At 38.6% G+C, this 16,935-nt stretch overlaps 1 protein-coding gene across 8 annotated transcripts; it reads right to left on the bottom strand.

Annotated features, from left to right (window-relative positions):
- Positions 1-942: 942 nt before the first annotated feature.
- trip10a (thyroid hormone receptor interactor 10a) lies at positions 943-16,787 on the bottom strand. 8 transcript variants are annotated; one of them, XM_067477337.1, is made up of 17 exons: positions 16,641-16,787; positions 16,430-16,536; positions 11,792-11,907; positions 11,164-11,220; positions 10,159-10,306; positions 9,358-9,420; positions 8,791-8,895; positions 8,553-8,681; positions 8,226-8,372; positions 7,418-7,606; positions 4,869-5,033; positions 4,561-4,584; positions 3,866-3,975; positions 3,495-3,627; positions 2,938-3,026; positions 2,718-2,851; positions 943-2,526 (listed from the first exon to the last, which is right to left on the bottom strand). In XM_067477337.1, exons 2-17 carry the CDS (start codon positions 16,451-16,453, stop codon positions 2,375-2,377), a joined length of 1,785 nt encoding a protein of 594 aa, XP_067333438.1. In that variant the 5' UTR covers positions 16,454-16,536; positions 16,641-16,787; the 3' UTR covers positions 943-2,374. The 8 variants fall into 8 exon arrangements, with proteins under 8 accessions (XP_067333438.1, XP_067333439.1, XP_067333441.1 ...); XM_067477338.1 differs by lacking the exon at positions 4,561-4,584; XM_067477340.1 differs by lacking the exon at positions 4,869-5,033.
- Positions 16,788-16,935: the final 148 nt, after the last annotated feature.

Below are 16,935 nucleotides of genomic sequence, written 5' to 3'. Positions count from 1 at the left end.
ATGTTGATCAGCATTGGCTTCTGTTCACAACAGGCTGGGCTGAAGAGCCAGAATGCAAACTTGTCTCTCAGCTATAGGCAGGAGCAGGATGTTGGCTGCTTCCAGCAGCTTATTGAAAGCTGACCTTTAACGCATCTTGAGACTAAGGCTTTGCATACAAATGATGATCAAACTCCTCAGTTATCCGACCAGTCAGTCAAATCCACAACATGCCACTGCAGGATGCTCCCTTATCTGAACAGAGATCAACCATTTCTCCAAAATTATTTTAAATTTCCTAAAAAGTGAAAGAATAAATAACTTCAAACATTTTTTCTGACCAAGAACACGTTCATCGTCCCTTGCTTCAGTTGTCTGCTGTTGTGTATAACATAAATATGAAACTGGGGCGCATGCCAATTTGGGGTTATTTAATTAGTTATTATAAACTGTATGGTTTTGAAGCCATGGCAATTAAATCAGGTATGCAAATGCATGGCCTATATTGAAAACATAATTATGCAGAGGGGGGAGTAAAAGACGCATCTAGTCCAACACTTTAGAAAGTTATGCAACAGTGCCACCTATTGAGAATAAGCTGCATATACACTGATCAGTTGATGTCAATGCTTAGCAATGTAGTGAGGAGCTCATGAAAGAAGTCCACTCGGTTCCACTTTTTTTGTTACATTTTGTGAAGCATCTGCAGTGCTTTTGTTGTGGTGTCCAAAAGGGTCACTGATATTTCAAAATTGCGCTGTGAATGCTTTAAGGATATGGATTGACATTTAGAATAGAGCTTGCGCTTAAAATCTTGTATGGTGAAATACAGATAGGGTTTACCTCTGTAATGGGATGAGCAATAAAACATAAATTAATAAAGGTGTCTTTACCATTTATTGGCTAGCTGTATTGATTTATGTCAGTCTGCAAATTCACAAACTCAAAGAATTCAAAAGACACTATCTTTCAAATATATATTTATTCATGGGTCCAGAAATGACGTAACCACTTCTAACTTTAGAATGTGCTAAAAATTGTGTTGTGAAAAAAAGAAAAGAAATATCTTTTATGAAACTGAAAATGCTTTATATACAATGTTTTTACCTGGAGGCACCAAAAACAAATAAACAGTTACTTTTTCTTGCCAACTCTATAACAAATAAAAAACATGATGTAAATAAACTTAAAAAAGGTGTAAACTAAATCAAAAACTAAATATAATAAGCAAGATAATTACAGACATACCACTGTATTCTCTCACAATGTAACTATCTTTATTTGAATGGTTAAAAAGCTAATAAGACAATAGTGGTGTTGTGATAGCTAAAATATATATTATTTATTAAATACAACAGTCTTAGCACATTTCAGACAAGCATTATTTACTCCCTTTTGTGGCTAGAAACAGTCCACTGTGTGCTAGGGGAAAATGTGAGAACATCCTTAATAAAACTTCTAGTACAACTTCTGTCACTTGAAAATATTATTCATAGAACATACACATTTTAAATAAATTATTTTAGAATTTTTTTCATGTCGCTTTCAAAACAACAATTGCTGTATAACCTTGTTATTGCTTTAAATTGAAACTGAACTTCAATGGTGATATGGCTGTGATTGTCTGAATAGTTGAGTTATTTAAAGTGTGCATGCGATTTACCTTAACAGGAGAGCTGCCAACACCTTTGGTCTTGCAAACTGCGGAAAACCATAAGTGATGCATCCTCCCACGAATCTCATTGATCCCCTGGGGGCACTCAAGATCTCAATCTCAAGTCCAACCATGAGCAAAGTGACAGTGCCATATATCTTTGCAAGTGCTATTAAAGCTAGAAAGTGGCACGCTTGAGACAAGAACTTCAACAGGTCTTATTCTAGGGTCAGCAGCAGAGTGGATTGCCATGGGTCAAAGCAGGTGAGTTTTTAACTGCAAGAAGTAAACAGGTGAGGTAACTTCCTTGTGGGTATTACTGGTATTAACACTCAGTGTAAAGATGGAAGCAGTACTCATCTTCATCCTCCTATCCTTCCTCAAATCACAAAGGTGAAGGCCATCGAATGAGGTTAGCATGTGTAGCATGTTGGTGCCTAAGATTCACGCAACACTTAACCAAAATATGCCTGTCACATAAAAAAAAAAAAAAATTGGTGGCATAAGTAACTGCTAATAAAATCATATAATGTGACCCATAAGGAATACACTGTTATCATCATTCCTCTGCCTATAAGAGGCACCTCTCAAGAAATCAAAGCATCTTATAGAGATCCTCTACTGGATATGCCAGTGGTCTGGCCTAGATTGCTGTGGCTTCTTTGTGATTGGTCCTGTGGGAATAAATGCAAACAGTTTTGAAAGTGTTCATTTCTTTTTCTCTGGTTCCTTGTGAGTCTGTCATTTGTTCAGAGTGATGGTAACATAAGAAGTAGGTATGTAGCCTTCATCCCCATTGGTCCTACGGACTCGGGTCCAACCATCCCCCTTATCCTCTTCTACAACGGCCAGCACCTCCCCCTCCTGCATAGAGATTGTCCCTTCACTGGCACCTGAACAGGAAAGGACAGACTCAATAGTAACTCATAATTTTGTGTCTGTAAGTAGTAGTGTTATGTACACTACCACTGGGGGGACACTCCCATAAACAGAAAACCCAGAGTATTTTCACTCACTATGCTCATCATACAAACTCTGTAGAAATAGAGAGTAGGGCAGTAAGCTAAACCGGCCTGTGACATACCAGGGAAGCTGTACATGGCTGTGCATTCTCCGATAGGCGCAGATAGTTCCTCATCCTCAAAATCATCATCAAACTCAGCATAGATGGCTTGGGAGGGATCAGGAGTGCTTTCATCAGAGTGCGCACCATCAGGGCTAATTGGGGGAATCAAACAGATCAGTCTGCACAGTTTAACACCTCTCTGGTATCAAACATGTCTATTAATAGATTTTAATGTTACCTCTGCACATCATTAGCTCCATTATTGTTGAATGTCTGAGTTTTATGGCGCACTGCATGCCCTCGACCTCCTGCTTCAGCCAGCCAAGTCTAGACAAGTGAAAAGAGACAGAACGTTTAAAAGTACGCTAAACTGTTAAAAATACCGTTTACTATTTGATAAGGACTTTACAGAGAGATATACCAAGTTACAGTGATTTGTACTGCATACATCACAGGTTTGACACTTACTTACTCAGAAAGCAAATCTCGCAAGTAGAAAAATATATCTTGGACGAGGACTTCTGACTTCTTAACCATTAGTTTTTATCAATAGCATTGGCTCTGACTAGCTCATAATGTTAAACACATGCCCTTATAACATCATTTTGTTTACTAAAAAGCAAGCATCTGGTTATCCCACAATATCTTACATGAGCTCGTACATAATAACCTTATACAGTATAGAATAAAATGTAGGGAGCCTAAAGCCTTTCAAAATATCATACAATAAACAATGGTGTAATAATTGTAATCAATGATCTCGTTATATGAATAAACAACAGAGGTGATGATTACCTCATACTTGTTGAGCTCTCCTCTAAGCCGCTCTATATTCTGGGATGTCTGGCTGATTTGAGATGCCAGACTAGCAGGGTCTCCCATTTGAGGGTTTTTTTCATAGACATCTTTCATTTTCCCCAGGGCCTCACTGACGAGAGGAGAGAGAGTCAGGGAGAAATGAACAAAAGAAGGAAGCAAGAAAGTGACTTTCAGTAGAAATTGGTTCCTTGCAGAGCTCAGGGCTTGACAAACAATTAAATCAGTCAAACAGACACCACAGAATTATACACACTGACATGCACGACATGAGTATTCAATCCACACGACCACCAGTGAGGTTCTAACAGAGATAGTTATTAATGCAAAGAAACCCCCCCAACACACACCTCTGATCTACTTCCTTTTGCAACTCTTTGCTAATTTCTTCTAATTTCTGTTGTAATCTCTTCCTACGCTGCTCTGGAGGAAGATGGGCAAAGTCCTCGGTCACTGTTGGCTGTAAGAGATCACAGAAAGGGTGGGTTAACATTAAATTTAAGCATTAGATCCATAATTACATTACAAAGACACAAAAAACATCTCAGGTGGAACACCAAGCCCATGAGTCCCTTGAACTGAACTCAAAGAACAATTTAACTAAAAAATAAAAAAAAAAGTCTGTTAGTTACACATTTGGTAGACAGTGACCTGAACCCAAAGACACCACTCAAGGACCAACAAATACGACACATTATGTTAATTTTACAAGTTCAATAAAAAAAAAGGCATGGATGTAAGAAGAAGGATGGAAAAAATGAGGGCTATTTTAAAATAAACTTGAGAATTTCTTCATTTCCTCTTGAGCAACCAAGCATTTCTCCCTCGCTCCACCACCAGGTGGCCACCTCTTCAATACAAACTCAAGAAGACAAACCATTGGCCACAAAACAGGATGTTGGATGCTGCATGTTTAGTCATCTAAACACAGTCTCCAACAGAGTTTTGTGAAGGGATCTTGGAATGAGGCATTGTAATGGAAAGGTGGCCATTTTTCTGTGTCACATAACTGAAGACCCCACACCCGGTTTGTAGTTCATATTACCATGATCCTCTCGGGGGTAAACTTCTGAGGAAAAAAAGAAAAGCATCTATACAAAATGTCATACGTTCCCCAAATTGGTTCCAACGCTAAAACAGGTATTTATTACAGGTTTGCAACAGATAAATATGATTAGAGGAAGGGCTATTATGAGCAGTGTGAGGTGTGAGACATGGTTAAGTCTTGAAAATATGAGTATTATTCTTCTGAAGAATTCAGTCACTCTCGCATATGTAGGAACACAGGATGATGTGAAAGCCCTCATGAGTAGAGCACTGGCTCCTGAACTGAGACCTTCCCTGGTGACTCACCGATCTCCTGAGTGTCCTGAAGGAAGAAATTCTTGGTTTGACTGTCTTATTGATCTCCTTCAAACAATACGACAGGGGGTCCCGGCCAAACTTGGGGGAAGGGGGTCCATTAGCGGGCGAGGGGGCGGGGGGTGTTGAGTACGGTGGGAGGGTGGAGGGAGAGAGCTGGCATGTGATGAGACCACAGTACCAGCACCCGAGCATATATAGGCAGGCGTAGGGTGGTGTACAGGATGGGGGAGAGAGGGGTATAAAAAGAAAGAAAACAGGGAAAAAACAAACAAGGTGACAGGGGAAAGAAAAAGACACCGTCAACACCTTAAAGCACACCACAAAGCCAGGAAGACACTGGAGCAAACCCCGCACTTGTGCCCAGAGAGCATGAAAGTACAACACACAAACACACACCCCTTTCTCTGTGTTCAACACACACACAAAGAACACAAATTAACAAAGCAAGCAACAAACCACAGCTCCCACACCAGTGGGACAAAGATACACCTACAGTCAAACTCACACCAGGCTGAAGTGTAGAGTGAGCTGCATTGAGGAACTGGGGCAAAACAACTAAACCAAAACAGATATGAATTTTTTGAATTGGTTAAAAAAAAAAATATATACAAATTTTTTTCAGCCTGGCACCTATTTTCTAGGTTTACCCCACATCGATGATGACATTTGACCCAGCCTCATTGCAGATTTATGGTAAAACTGAGGAAACGTTATAACTAGTTTGAAAGGACATTACTACTTACTTTACCCAAACTGTATACTGTGAACTGTAATATAAAAATCACATTTAAGGATTACTTTTTGCTTTGCAGACCTACTCTAAGGTCAGAATGCACGCACAACGGTATGCAAATTGATGATTATAATGCACATAATAATCATGTTTGGATACAGTCATCTGTGGTCCTGGGAAATGGGTAAAAATTGCTTTTTTATTATAAAAAATGTTATAGAAATAGTCTAATTGTCTTTAATGTCTGCTGTGCATTTACAGTGAAAATTGTCAGTAAAGTGTTTATTGTGTTTCCATGTTTTTTGGAAAAGAACTTTCACTAAGCCACATGTGCCACCTAATTAATATGGATCAGTGTGAAGAATCAACGTTTTGTTATCTGAACTAAAAAGATCGATTACGTCTTGAATGAACTATATTAAAATCTGTACATCTACAGTATGTGGGAAGGTAGGGGTCAGGTCTATAAGCTATATTACACAGCAGGAAGATACCTTGCAGACTTAGTAAATGTGAATAGTGAATGCCAACAACAGTCCTACAACAAGATCGCTTGTGTAAAACAGAGAGCTGGAAACACAGCACTGTTATTATGTGAACATCTACTGGGTATGTGATACTTTTCTTGAGAGTTATGGGAAACTGAATGTAGGAGAGCAGTTAAGAATGGGAATGTTTAAGGGGGCAGATAAAAACCAAAAACCTCACTAAAGGCAATAGAATCTCCTATTCATACTGCTACAGGAATAATTGTGAGAGCATGACCGATGATAAAGAGCAGTGTGCCACACACATACAAAGGAGAGAAGGAGTGCACAGCAGAGCAGAGCCAGTAAGACATGCAGAGGGAAGCGTGGACCAAGCAAACACTGCAGGGGAGAAAGAAGGGATCACTTAGCGCAGGGACTGGAAGAGGGTGACCATTAGCTGGTCAGTGTTCAGCCTCTCATATCACCGTTTTAATTTTGGACCTCTCCAAATATGCTCCTTTGAGATAAGATGCTTGATTTACAATGTGATCAAGCTCTATTGACCTAAATAGATACCCAAGAGCAATCACTTAAGTGTCAACATTAACATTTATAGCCTGGATGATTCACTTTTTCTGACCTGGGAAACCTGGTGTCATCCAAATGTTGGTAGAAAGACATTATTGTGATGCAAGACATAATGCTAGGTTCTGGGCAGTATAATAGAAGCAGTGTGGTTGCGGATGCCTGCAGAGGAAAATTCAGTGTTGTCTGGGCCCCATGCTGATGAAAGCACAAGCACAGCAGAATGCTGACTGCCAGTTGACCTACTGGAAACCACACTGCAGAGATGGGGAGGGTTTGATGGGGGCAAGGTTTATTCACTCACAACCAGGACAAAGTCATGCAAAGGACCTTTTCTAGAAGGGTGTGTGTGTGTGTGTGTGTGTGTGTGTGTGTGTGTGTGTGTGTGTGTGTGTGTGTGTACAAACATGTACAATATGGTGACAGAACATGCATTATGATACTGAGGTTTAAGAGATCAGAAGGTTATCTCTGTGCTTTTTTGTGCTGCGTGTATGTGTAGCCAGAACTACCCGGGCAATAATGAGTGCTCTCAAATACTCTTCTCAGATTGCCGTGCAAAGAGTCACCCACTAATTTGACTGCCTAAGTGCAAATTTTGAAAACTGCCATAACTCATGGTAGAGGTGGAGAGGGTAACTAACAGATTCCCTTTATATCTCCACAATGCAAACAAAATAGTTCTTTGTCAATATGAGTATATGACATTACAGTAAATTAACCAGTTCTGCTTATGCAAAATGTCCTACCTTACTCCTTTTGCTGAAAAGCCAAAAGTTTTTGCTCCTGTTCTTTCCTAGAACATCCACGTGGCTTTTAGGTGTACCCAGGCTACTGTCAGATGACGCTCGGTTGATGCCCTGACTGTAGTCTTCAAACTCCAGATCTCCAGGACGCTCAAAGCCTGACTTGTTCTGCTCTATTACAACTATTGAGTCCTGCATATAAAAGGCAAATAGGAACAGTGATAAAGATATGAATGAGGAAATTAAGTATAGTATATACTTATAGAACAAGTATTTGGAAATATAAAATATCCCATGTGTGAAACATTCTTTTCTGAAATGCAAAAACATTATAAAACATTATAAATGGTTAATCGAATGAAATATCCTTAATAAAATGCAAATAAGTAGCCGATAAACAAAAAAGGTATGTGTGTTTTTATTTACTGGGTACATTTAAAAAAAGTTAACTTGATGCATTACGATATATGAATAAAGAAAAAACCTCACCAAATTAATTTGCTAACCTTTCTCTAGACCTTTGTTTTCAATTAGAGTGGAAATAGCAATGTCTCCAAATATACCAAATATGTTGCCTCATTTTGTGATCTGCAAAGCTTCAACATAGAGCTGAACAAAAATGATACCGTGAAACAATAAATTGTACAAATAGAGGGTAGAATAAGATGATTTTTCTATCCTCAAAACCTTTCTGGTTATAACAGAAATACTGTAAAAAAATAAATAAATAGTTATAAATAATAAAGTTGTATAACTGTATGAAGCTGTGCAACATATTAAAATCAACTTAGCAGTTTTGAGACTAACTCACATTCCTCTCATTAACATTAGTGCCGGCTTTAGTAATGCCTTCCAGGCACTTGCCAATGATAGGCATCACATGTTTCTCTGTGTCTGAGAACAAGATGTAGCCTTGCGCCAACTTTTGTATTCGCCTCTCATCCAGGTCCTGCAATTTCTAGTAAACACACAATAGTCAAGGTTGATTATTTATGGTCATATAATGTGTTTGTTAGTGCTATGACAAAATTTTTACACTTTTACAATATTCTCACAAATTAATGGCACTTACTAATATACCATCTGTTACCAACTCGAATCAACACAGAGCACAAATATTGTCATGCATTTGACTTACATTGAAAATGAGTGGCATATCATTAAAATAGAACTGATTCTGCTCCTTGTTGTACTTTTGCAGCTGAGCCGCGTAGTCATTCTTACACTCCTCCGCTACGCGTGCTTTCGTGTGTGCCTGTTGTTTGGCCTGCAAGCACACATACATCAAACAGTTAACCAGTTATATGTGATTCTACTGTACTTTGATTTGGGGTAATCAAAGCACTTGAAAAGTAGATTAATTTCCCCTAGTTTACCTTTTCCACATCCGCTTTCGTGGCATTGATGTCTTGGTCAGTCTTCTCTGCGTACTGTGCGGCACGCTCTGCTTCTCTCCATTCCCTTTCAAAGCGTTTTTTACTCTGGTGTACAGAAAGCAAAGCAAGTAAATGAAAATATGAGGTCACCTAACTAGAGACTTCATTATTTGAGGCAGTTTCTAAGAAAGACATATAGGGGTGCTTGGAGCTTTGTGAGGCTAATATCTCTAATTGTGACCAAGTATGACAGGGATTGAGGATACATGTAAAATAAGAAGCTGCTTTCCATTCTGCCCAACTGCTTTTACTATAGACAAATGAAGACTGAATGTGCAACCATTGTTACACAAAGAACATTTCCTTTCCCTCAATCAGTCTTTCCAAATGAATTCAATAAGAAAAAAAAGAACATTTATGTATATTACATGTGTGTGTGTGTGTTTTCTTTATCATTCATTCATTTATTGCTTGACATAAAATAAATGTTTGGTATTCAGGCCTATTCAGGAGAAATGTGTTTGAGAACATCTTTTCCTAATTCTTAATAAGAAAGGCTGGACTTACACTGTCAAGCAGCTTGTAGGTGCACTCTAAACTCTGCTGGGCCTTCTTGGCATCCATCAGATACTGCAAGCATTCATAAAAATAGACAGTGAGAGGAAGGTCAGATGACAGCGAGAGAGAGAGAGAGAGAGAGAGAGTGAGAGAGACGGCAAGCGTGAGAGCTGAGTAGGGGCTCATATATTTCATAGATGTATATAAAAAAAAACAATATCCTCCTAAAACCACACATCACAACTGAAAAGAAAACACATACCAGCATGTCTGTTTGGGACATCATGTCTGCAGTGCGAGCCTGTACACAGCTGCAGTGTTATGCACTCCAGTGGGAGCATACCCATAGGATTGCAAGCATTCCTCATAGAGAAATGGCACACCACGAAAAGACCATGCCTCCCATAGGAGACACTAAAGGCTTCCTTCCTGCCACAAATGTAGGATCTCCATGTCTTCACTTCTCCTATGAATCTCCCCCCTCTCTCCTCCCACTTTTTACAATCCTCAACAGAGTGCACTGTATATATGTGTTGCAGTCACAAACCAGTATACTAAAGTATATGCAAACCTACATGTTTTTCTTATTTTACCCAGGCACTAAACACGTAAAACTGCATAAAACTAGAGGAAAATGGTCCAAGTTTATACCATAACATAGCTGGCAAGTACAGGCTTAACAACATAGTTGTGGAGAATGTCTGACAGGTTTCTTTAAGGAGCCTTACCTCCTAATATAAGCAAAATATATTGAAATATACTAATTGCTGCAGAGATGAACAATCAAACTCCTATCTACATCAAGCTCACCATCTTTCTCTCCTGCTTGAGCTCTTGCAGGTACTTGGTAAGATCGATGCAAATGTTCATCATCATGTTCTCTGCAATGAGCTCTCTCTGTCCGGCGTAGTCGTTCATCTCATTCATGATCTCCAAAAATGACTGGTAGCTGGACAACCTACCGATTACAACAAGGAAAGGGTGAAGAAAAAAGCCAAAGACATATGGACAGTGATAAGATAATAAATACCCAGGCTCAAAGAGTAGTCAGCAGTGTTATAATAAGAGCTTGTGACTTTCATATTCTTGTTTCCTTTTAGGGGCATTTAATAGGTCCAGCAGCAGCTGCACACTGCAGCATAAAAAAAAAACACCAATTGCACAAATGGTTTCTAACACTCTAAAATGTTTTATTATTTATTTATTTTCATGTTATTTCCCTTAGTAAGTGCTTAACAAGCTACTAGGTGCCAGTGGTAATCCAAATTGATTAAGTAAGCATAATTTTGGCTGACACTGCTTTGCAGCTCAATATATATCCTTTTTTTTTTTTTTTTAAATTGGTCAAGTAAGGGCAGCAAAAACTGCTTGTGAATTCAGCATTGACATATCCTGAATTTTTCAAGTTTACTATAATGAACTTACTGGCAACTGAGCAACAATATCCTTCATTTGGAGTTGTGTCTGGGTTCATCTGATAATTTCAAGACCGATATTCACTCTCTTTTAGCTCACCATTATATGACCTCTACCAACTCGCAGGGAAGTAGTATGAGAGCAGGGAGGAAAAAACAAAACTTTACTGCATCATTGCACAGCTAAAAAACGAAATTCAGGTGATATTATTTTGTAGGTTCACCACGTCCAATGAGTTACTCAGTGTAGTTTAATTATTTTTACACTATCATATGATTTTATTATCCTAAAATTACTGCTTAAAGCTGCAAAGTAAAAAAAAAATTAATACTTAACATTAAACAGGTTTCAATCATGTAAATTGAAAACAAATAAAAAAAAATAACAACAACGGCTCACCTGCACTCTGGTTCATCTTTGCTGATTCGTTTTAGGTTGTATTTCTTTGAAAGGTTTCTGTGGACAAAGTAAATCATTTTGCAGACAAAATTTTGACATATTTTCTCTGGGAAAAGGGTGAAATGGTGCATTTTAAGATAATGTTCACTTGTATTGTGTAATCACTGGCTATTTTATAGCATAGTGTTAAAAGCAACAGTCCACTATAAACTTAATAGAATAGCTGTTCTTCCTTCTTTTACTCTCCCTTTGACCACATCCTGTCTATCATGTGCCAGTCTGCTCCCACTTCCTCTCCTCTCCAGCAAAGCTCAGCACTACAGATGTGGGCCTGCGAGGTTGGAAACAACTGAGAGAGGGAGCGACAAACGTGAAGAGAGAAAGAAGAGAAAGAGCAAGGGAACGAGCACACTGCAGCTGGAGAATGAGGCCAGTGTTTCAGAGACAAGCTAGATTCTGTCCCAAAGTGGTCATAAGACCCCATAAACATTTCAGAAATTGGTTTTTAACATGCACAAATGCAAACACACACACACACAAATAATGACACAAGTCACACACACACACACACACACACACGTCTACAGCATATAACAAAGGAGACTAACGGCAGGAGCCTGAGGCCTACCTCAGTTGTTTGGCATAGTTTAGCTCAATCTCTGTCCTCTCCTTCACAAATTTCACATACTTCTCCACCAGCTCCAGGCCAGACTGTGTGTGTCTCTCAATGATGTCACATTGGTCCTGGAGGAAGGAGCACGAGACACAAATAAGGAAAAGGTATTGAGCTAACACACTGTGGGATGTGGAAGACGTGTTGACATCTGGGTTATCACTGGGATGTTCCCCTGCTTGAGTTTGAGGTCATTTGGAAGTATCTTGAATGGATGGCTATAAACAAATCAAGGTTTGTTCCTGCACGTTGGATTCCACAAATGCTCTCTCTCTACTTACTCCTTGCACAAACTCTTGGCAATGGTCTCAAACTTTCCGCCTTGTTTTAAATCATGGGGCACCCATGCTTGAGAGAGAGAGGACACCCTCTGTCTAAAAGATCATCGCTCTCAGAAAGGAAAAAGGAGTTGCTCTTCTGATATATATCCTGCTGTACTTTGTGGAAATGTTTTAGACCAATCTTTAGGCAAATATGACCTATAGTGAGGTATGTCAAACGATTTTTGACCAAGTTCATGCCGGGTTTAAAATTTACAGATCTCTCCCACAGTACTGAAGAAATTGCTGACGTTTTCAACTCATATTGTATGTTATAAGGGAAATATATTGTGTTCTTCTTTTGCTCATTTAGTAGAGCACATTATAAAACATTCAAGCTCAGACAAGTCTGCTAAGAAGAATAAAATCCAGTTTTCTCTCACTCTACACTCACACAAAAAACTTCACCTAATATCTGAGGACGGAGGTAATTTGAAAGGACTGCTGACAGGTTGGGCCATGTTCTCCTGTACCCTTCCTGCCTTTCCGTTAAAACAAAGGAGACTAAACCCAAATGAATGAGACAGTGTTTTGGCCTAATTACCATCGTGCCTGCAGTTGTTATTGAGGTGATGGCCTGCAATCCATCACCTCAATAACACCAAACCAGCAGGCAGTGTCAGAAGTTGGATTTTGTGTCACTAATTGTGGAAAAGCAGTCAATAAATGCAACTTACAACAAACGTTTTTGCCAATTTCCTAGAGACTTTTTGTTTTTAAATGTGGAAAACAATTGACTTCAAATTGACTCGCAAGGTAAAACATTTGAGAAAAATAGTACTAAAGTAAAAAATACTATGATTAAATCTTGCCCACTTAAAAGTTATAGTGACAAATTATTTGACTAAAAATTATTTAAATTCAAGCTTCAGTACAATCTCAGGACATGGACATAACAGAATATTAAAGGCTGTTATTCTCAGATGTGGATTGTCTGTAACACGAAACATGTTAAAGGGAGTCAAATGCGACAAAAAGAGGTTTAGACTCATTAAGAGTTGACAAGATTAAACAATAAAACTTGAAAGCCGCATCACAGTTATAGATACCTGATCAAATGATAGAGCTGAACGCATGGTAGGTTGTCAATTGTTAAGATAAGCCTGTGTATCATATTATGGAAAGCCTATCATGGCAGATATGGAAAGTTGGGAAGGATTGTGTAGATAAGTCTATTATTTGCCTATTTTAGTTCTGAACTGGTGATTAGGCTGTGGCAGTGTGCAAAAAAGGTCAACTAATGTGAAGATTGAAAAGGAAGTAAGTAAGCCCTCTTATTGGACAGGCAGTGGATCTCCAAGCTCCAATACTCTATGTTTCACTTGAAATGATCCCACTCTTTGTTTCCCTGTGTCTATACTGAGACCCACTGAAGCCTAGTATATACAGTACCCTATATACAGCTTAACAGTGCATACATATTCGACAGATTCAAGTGCAATATGCTACAAAGCAGAGCCTTTCTGCATCAAGATAAATTACCCTGCACAACAGGATGATGTGCAGGGTAATACGGTATAATTAAATTAAGATGTAATTTTAAACAACAACAATATAATAAGAATTGGCATCAGCAATAATAATAATTATAGCATAACACTAAATAACAAGACATATTCTCTACCCAAGGACTAAAGTTGTAAGAAACAGTGTCATGCCAACCTTTGCCATCCACAGCTTTTGCCTGAGTGAGTGTCTTAACTATTTCTTGTAAAAAGATTTTGTTTGATAGCACACTGAATGGATTAAGATGGCGTCAAACTAATAACTTACACCATCTCTATGACAATTAACAATAAAACCCCTTCATTAACGAATAAAATTAGCTTGAGTTTGTTAAACATGAAGTTTCTCATACTGTAGGACTGCAGCAAATAAAAATGTTTTGGCAAAAAAAAAGAAAAAAGGCTATTGACACTGGATTTTATATTTTTTTATTTCTGACAAAAAAACTGCATGTATGTAGACAGTTTTTCAGGTTTTGTGCAACATAATCTCTATGAGTTGGTTGAGAATTTTATTTCAATAGTGTCCAAATTTAGGAAATGTCAACCTCATTGAAAATTAAAATACATCACCACAGCTTGAAAAAACAGTCAGTGTCACAATCAAATACTAGTCGTCAAATTGCTGCAATCTATCACTATCCACAGCCGAAGCCACAAATATATTTATAGGTCACAACAGAAGGGGGTTTCTACTGAAGTGATTTTCATTAATCATATAAGGTTGCATATGAAACTGCTTTTGACAACTTCTACATAGACATGCTTTTGTTTAAACAGTAAATTTCCCATTTTGGCTAAAACTGTGGCTTGTATCCTGGACATTTTAGAATAACTTCTAAACAAGAAGATACAACTTCTAAACAACTAAAGCTGTATCTTACATTTTACTGCACAGCTTTTGGCAAAGGGGCCCAATAAAAAGACAGTCTACATGATGCTTCAAAACTGAGATTTCAAAGGCCCCATCTAAAAGCAATGAACTCTTTTACAATTCAGCTTGCATTTTTTCCAGTAATACCAGGCAAATGCCAAATAATTTCTACAGCAGTCACCCTGAAAGCCACTGATCCACAAGGCTTCGGTGAATGTTTCAGCTTTGAGTCACCCCGTCTTCTAGAAAATTAGGGGTCTGGCCCAGGCAAACCTGCCACAGTACTCAAGGGCAGCCTGGTGGCACCCACTACCACAGCTAATGCTAGACAGTGATCTTTCAATCTGCAAACTTGTGCCTTAAAATAGCCTTTGGATTAAGAGCAATCGGGCAACAAATGCCATTGCATTTACTTGGATGACTCTCTAGCCAAACATTGACAGAATCAACTATGCCTGTTTTTTGTTCAACAAGACAGGTAAAGCTATGGTCAACAAATACCTACTATACAATAATCATTTGTATTTTAAATTGATAGAAAGCATAATACTAAATAATTTACTGTAAAACACTAAACATTTTAGTGTGATAAACAGGAAAGAAGACTGAGCCTCTGATTAATGCTGGGCTATGGGTGTTTCTCTGACTCAGTCAAAGTAGGGCAAAACTAATTAGGCTGTTGCACCAGCATGTACGATGGAAAAGGGACAGAGGAAGAGGCCTAGGGGGATACACTGTAATGAGCTCACAACCTCTTTGCAGTGCTCCCATTTTACAAATTAAAGTTCCCTCAAAATATGCACGTGTGGCGGCATCACTTTGTATAGTGCACTGGCACAAACTGTAGCAATCATTGAGGTAGTGTGTTGCATGCTGGGAATTTTTAACAGTATTTGCTCAGATTCTGGTCAGTGTTACTACTGTTATCCTTGCATTCAAGAAGTAGTTTTAGCCTCAGCACTTACAAGACTTCAATCCCTTGATTTGTTTCAGCCTAGAAAACAGCACTCATCTCTAAAGGTTGCTAGCTAAATTTTAATTACAACAGGCTTCTGGTCAATGAAACAAAAAAAAACTTGTACAAACATTATTTACACAAGCAACCAATCTGACATCTGATCCACATCACACCTTATTAAAAAGAAAAGTAACTCATAAAATCATGTTTAATAAATAATCTTATCATCTCTAGTGGCCCATAAGGCACTTTAGCATGAGGCTTGTTGTCAAGGCAAATGACAGCATCTGATTTCATCTCTATGGAAGCAAGGGGAGCCAGAGTGTAAACAGCGAAACATCCCACTGGATACAACCCACCTCAGCATGCTTAAAGCCCATGTGTATGATAAACGACAAACTGCCACAATTTGTAACCTGACCAATAAATAAATAAATAAATAAAAATCTATTGACGTAGTAACAGTAGGCTATGCGATTAATGTCAAAAATTTAGTGAGCAGGGGAGGAAATACCTTTTTTCCTCACAATCAATAATCATAGGTAGCCTATATGTATTCTGTTATTTTATAGTATTGAAGTTGAACACATATGCCACTAGTCTACATAAAGATACCTGTAAAGACTAAAGTAACACCGTTAAAAAAAAACGTTGATCTAACAATAACTGTTACAGAATTTCAATTTTCTCAGGCGCAACATGTTAATAAATGGGCTTCTACGAAGCCTCCCTGTGTTTTAACAAGCATCAAGGAAGCCGTCCGAAAATGGAACCCTGTTCGTGAACGCACCGTTACGCACACACTCAAGCGACCAGCTACAGCCAAAGTTGAGCCGCTTTTTCAGACATTTATTCCACAGCGAACACTGTCTAAGAAACTGCACTGCTGCCACTCTGACAACATTATTGTCGAAGCAAAGCGGATAACAAACTCACCCAAAGCTCTGTGCCCCAGTCCATGTTCAGCTTGTTGGCCAAGCTGCCCAACTTTCCCGAATACAAAGAACTTCTCCAAAGTTATCCCAGCAGCTCGGAGGACGGCCCTGGCAAGGAGGTTATAATCCAGCTTGATAAATCAGTCGAAACCACTCGGCACTACGGTTCACTCAACAAACAATGTCGACTAGCATCATAATTAGTTGATTACCTTTGGCTGGCCGTTGTTAGTCTACTTTGTCCAAATATGTTTCATAGGGAAGGAAATAGGGATAAACTAGCTTTCATATCCGCGTCACTCCCAAATCCTAAGTCTTAAAGGGGCAGTGTACTGAACCACACACCATAGGCAAAGTAGGAGGAAAGTGCCACATCCTGATACTTTGTATCAAAACATATTTAAGTTTACATTGTCTTATTCTTTACCCTTCTTTTTAGTTAAAATGTCACTGTTGAACACATGCAGAAGTGCTCACACATTACTCACAATTAATTCTTTACTCAAT

This window comes from Channa argus, chromosome 15 (assembly GCF_033026475.1).
Source record: "Channa argus isolate prfri chromosome 15, Channa argus male v1.0, whole genome shotgun sequence".
Taxonomy (NCBI): domain Eukaryota; kingdom Metazoa; phylum Chordata; class Actinopteri; order Anabantiformes; family Channidae; genus Channa; species Channa argus.
Note: the sequence above shows the minus strand (reverse complement) of the source record. Positions and strands in the feature narration are given on the sequence as shown.